Source organism: Notothenia coriiceps, unplaced genomic scaffold, assembly GCF_000735185.1.
Source record: "Notothenia coriiceps isolate Sejong01 unplaced genomic scaffold, NC01 NC01_scaffold00019412, whole genome shotgun sequence".
In the NCBI taxonomy this organism is placed as follows: domain Eukaryota; kingdom Metazoa; phylum Chordata; class Actinopteri; order Perciformes; family Nototheniidae; genus Notothenia; species Notothenia coriiceps.
The window spans coordinates 501-4,202 of NW_011352113.1; the positions used below are offsets into that span (position 1 = coordinate 501).

The 3,702-nt window shown below is 39.9% G+C and overlaps 1 protein-coding gene across 2 annotated transcripts; it reads right to left on the bottom strand.

Moving 5' to 3' along the window:
* Positions 1-214: 214 nt before the first annotated feature.
* Positions 215-3,388, bottom strand: LOC104952032 (transmembrane protein 68-like). Of its 2 annotated transcripts, XM_010778788.1 has the most exons (4): positions 3,172-3,386; positions 2,462-2,655; positions 1,263-1,323; positions 215-1,093 (listed from the first exon to the last, which is right to left on the bottom strand). In XM_010778788.1, exons 1-4 carry the CDS (start codon positions 3,371-3,373, stop codon positions 900-902), a joined length of 651 nt encoding a protein of 216 aa, XP_010777090.1. In that variant the 5' UTR covers positions 3,374-3,386; the 3' UTR covers positions 215-899. The 2 variants fall into 2 exon arrangements, with proteins under 2 accessions (XP_010777090.1, XP_010777091.1); XM_010778789.1 differs by lacking the exon at positions 1,263-1,323 and having other exon boundaries at positions 939-1,093; positions 3,172-3,388.
* Between the last annotated feature and the right edge of the window lie 314 nt (positions 3,389-3,702).

The following is a 3,702-nucleotide window of genomic DNA, read 5'->3' on the forward strand; positions in this document are numbered from 1 at the left end:
TATGGGTGTAGCCTACCCCAGCCATACCCTGGCGCTGCCACTGGTGGGATGTATGGGGCCGGCCATTCTGCACGTGCGTTAAATGCGTTAAATATTTTAATGCAATTAATTAAAAAAATTAATTACCGCCGTTAACGCGATAATTTTGACAGCATTAATAAAAACACAAATCTGCCAAAACACATGCAAATGAAAAACATGTTAACCAACTTTACAACACATGCTCAGTATTTAGAAAACATTCACCAACTTGAGGAAACATGAGCAGCGTCTAAAAAACGCAACAAATAAAAACCGCTGCAAGATTCCAAAACACAATGGGAACCAGGGGACACTAAAAAGCGACGCACACAGCTGGGACCGGAGTGCTTGGTGATGCTCAGGAATGATATAAATACAAGATGGCCAAGTGTTTCTGTTGTTGGAAAGTTACAAAACATGTATGTTTTATCGGCTTATATTAACCATGTGATCGCATGATTCCTTTCAATACCATGGCCGACTTCCAACGTCAACAACTGCTCCGGTCCCAGCTGTGTGCGTCACTTTTTAGTGTCTCCCTGGTCTCCGTTGTGTTTTGAACTTATTGAAGCATATTTTTAATTGCATCGTTTCGTTTATGCAGTGCTTTTAGTAAAGGCTGCAAATGTGTTGTCAAGTTGGTGAAGACGTTTTTAATTTGCATGTGTTTTGGCACACTAGTGTTTTCATATTTGCACCGTTTTTTAAGCGGAAGTGTTTTGGCTCGCTGTAATGCGTTTGCACCTGACGGCCGCCCTACATTTGCCGTGTATCATTCCCTCTGTCTGGCTGTTCCTTACAACAAAAGCTCTTGTTACCCAATAAATCCTCATGGACTGAAAACGGTCCATGCTCATATGATTTGAACTGAAGAGATATTACACAGGAAGATAGAAAGAAAGAAAGAAAGACCACAGCTTGAGTTCACTGACTTTCTCTGCCAGCTCTGCAGCGTTAACATTGGGTTCGTAAGGAATGGGATCACCGAGGAAGGTCCTAAACTTCACAGGAAATCCTCCGTACACAGGAGCTGCAGGGAGGCGGAACCTCTCGTACAGCCAGCGGAAAAATCCTGAATGAAAAAAGAGAGATGAAAGATGTTTCACAACACTCTCCATACATCCAAAAAACATCTAAAAGCAACATGTGTGTAAGGAATGTCATGTGCTGTTTCTGTGTGTCCATCAGTGAGACCATCTTTTTGGGGGTGCTATCTTAACTTGACTTTCTTCTACACTTACTGAGTGTTCCCAGAGATCTGAAGCCTTCCCGCACATTCTGAGTAAACATTGGAATTATAGGCTGAAAGAAAGACAGACAGAGAGAGAGAGAGGATTAGAGAGGAGGGCTTCCTACACTGCAGAACTCTGACATGGATAAAAAGATGCTACAATAAGACGGAGCATCGACATTTGTTGAATTTGATAAATCTGTCATTGTTGAAACTGTAGCATTCTGGGTCGTTTTCTGACTAAATTAGTTGCACATCCACACATTTTAATCTGGCTTTAAGTGTGACAATTTTGAGACGGTACTATAGTCTCATTTAAGATGGGTGACGCTTCTTAAATTTGTGTGTGTGACCTACAGTGTTTTGTACGAGCCAAAACTTTATAATCTAATACCTAGTATTTAGTCCGCAACAATCAATTTTGATTGCTATTATTAAAAATGAAAGATTATCAAAAACATTTATAGAATTGAAAAGTAAATGTTCCTTTGTTGGCAATTTTCAGTTAAGTTGATAAGCAAATAAAATGTTGTATAATATATTAAAATGACAAACAATAAATAAATGGTGCAGGAAAGAGCCTTAAACCTGGAAAGGAGTTGGCATTTTACTATTCCCGTTGTTGTCCCGTTTGTCTCGAAGACAGCGCTTCTTGAACGTGTTTTTAGTTTCCTGAAATATTCATGAAACTAGGTCTGTGGTTAAACAAGAAAAAAAACGTTTGTCCTACAACATAAAATATGTCAGTAAATGCCCTGCAGGTGAATGTCTTAAGCTTCAATGTGTAATAAAAACAGTGGTTGCTGTGTCTAAATGAGACGACTAAATGTCATCACGCCGAACATTAGCCGCCTTTAGCTAAGCGGGGGTGAAGTGCGGCCATGTGACTGTGATGTAGATTGTTTATAGCCTAATGTTAGCTTTTTACTTCTGACTCCTGCATTAACCCTTAAAACACGTAACAGTGGTTCAACTATGTGGATATTATCCTGGTGAGCAAAATGTGTAAGCACCATATACTTCTGTTGCCATAAATCATACTTTCTTGAATCCTCAATGCTAACTTCCAGGTCGGCCTACGACAATATGTTTTTACTGCACCACTCTATATAGAGACACACTGTATGTAATGTCACATCACTTGACATTTAGAATATGAATGTATTTGGAAATGTTATGCCCTCCCTACTGAAACTAAGAGCAACGCACCACTTGGGAGTCGATGGCGACCTGTGCAAAGCCTCTGCGTTTGCCCCAGAAAAGGGGGTAGGTCTCGTCACTGAACAGAGCCTCCCGCACCCCCCCTGGAGAAATCCCCAGCAGGTGGCCATTCCTCAGAGCCCGCACACACTCCTCCTGAGGGCCGTGGATCACACTGAACACCTCCAGCAGTAACTTGAAACCTGGAGGAACAGGACAGGATGGATTCATTAGAATAGGAACTAGCCGAAGAGAAGGGAAAACATTTGAGATAAAGCTGGTATTTAAAAAACTTACATAAAAAACAATCCCAACTGTACCCTAAAGTATTCAATTTTAGTGTACAATATTTCATTTTATATTATTTTGTATTTAACTTATTCCTGTATTTCATATTGCACCAATATGGTTTTATACTATTTAAAGCTTGCACTATTTTAAATTTTTCTTGCACGTTGTATTTCTTAAGAGATGTAATGATATCAGTAGGAGCAGTACTTGTGAAGATTAGTACTGTATGCATTCATGTATGTGTGTATGTGTATGTGTATGTACGTGTGTGTGTGTGTGTGTGTGTGTGTGTGTGTGTGTGTGTACATGCGTGTGTACATGCGTGTGTGTGTGTGTGTGTGTGTGTGTGTGTGTGTGTGTGCGTGTGTGTGTGTGTGTGTGTGTGTGTGTGTGTGTGTGTGTGTGTGTGTGTGTAACCGTGTGAGTACCTGGGATCTTGAAGAGCAGGTGGTCAGCGACAGAGTGGCAGGGCCTTCCCTTCTGCAGGATAACTTTTGCCAGGAAGTAGTAGTAGTCGATGGGAATGGCTCCATGATAGTACACTATCAGCGCTGGGCCTTTGTCCGGAATCTTCTCCATCCCATGGATCTCATAACCTGGAGCACAGGACAGAGTACATGAGGAACACATTTTATTTCATGAAAGGGAAGTGCTGGGGCTCTGACAGTTCAATACTTATCTAAATCTAAAATCTAAATGTACAGTAGGCAAATCAAAAAACATATTCACCAATTTGAAATCACATGTATATGATTTAGAGTACAGGGCTGTATATGGTCAGTGTATGTTTTTGGTCTTTGGATTTTCTTTTAAGAAAAGGATGTTCAAAAAATAAATACTAGTGGATATTTCATTTTCGTTTTAAAATAATAATAAAAAAATGTTTTGGAAATACAAGGCGTTTTTCTTTATCATGGTCAAAAAGAGATTTACTAAACTTAAAAAACAGGATGATTTAA

Coding starts and splice junctions, on each gene's coding strand:
- LOC104952032 (XM_010778788.1), bottom strand. CDS start 3,373: ATGTGTTCCTCATGTACTCTGTCCTGTGCTCCAGGTTATGAGATCCAT. Junction 2,656..3,171: donor CCTGCTCTTCAAGATCCCAG/GTACTCACACGG, acceptor CTGTTCCTCCAG/GTTTCAAGTTACTGCTGGAG. Junction 1,094..1,262: donor CAGATCTCTGGGAACACTCA/GTAAGTGTAGAA, acceptor TTTTTCATTCAG/GATTTTTCCGCTGGCTGTAC.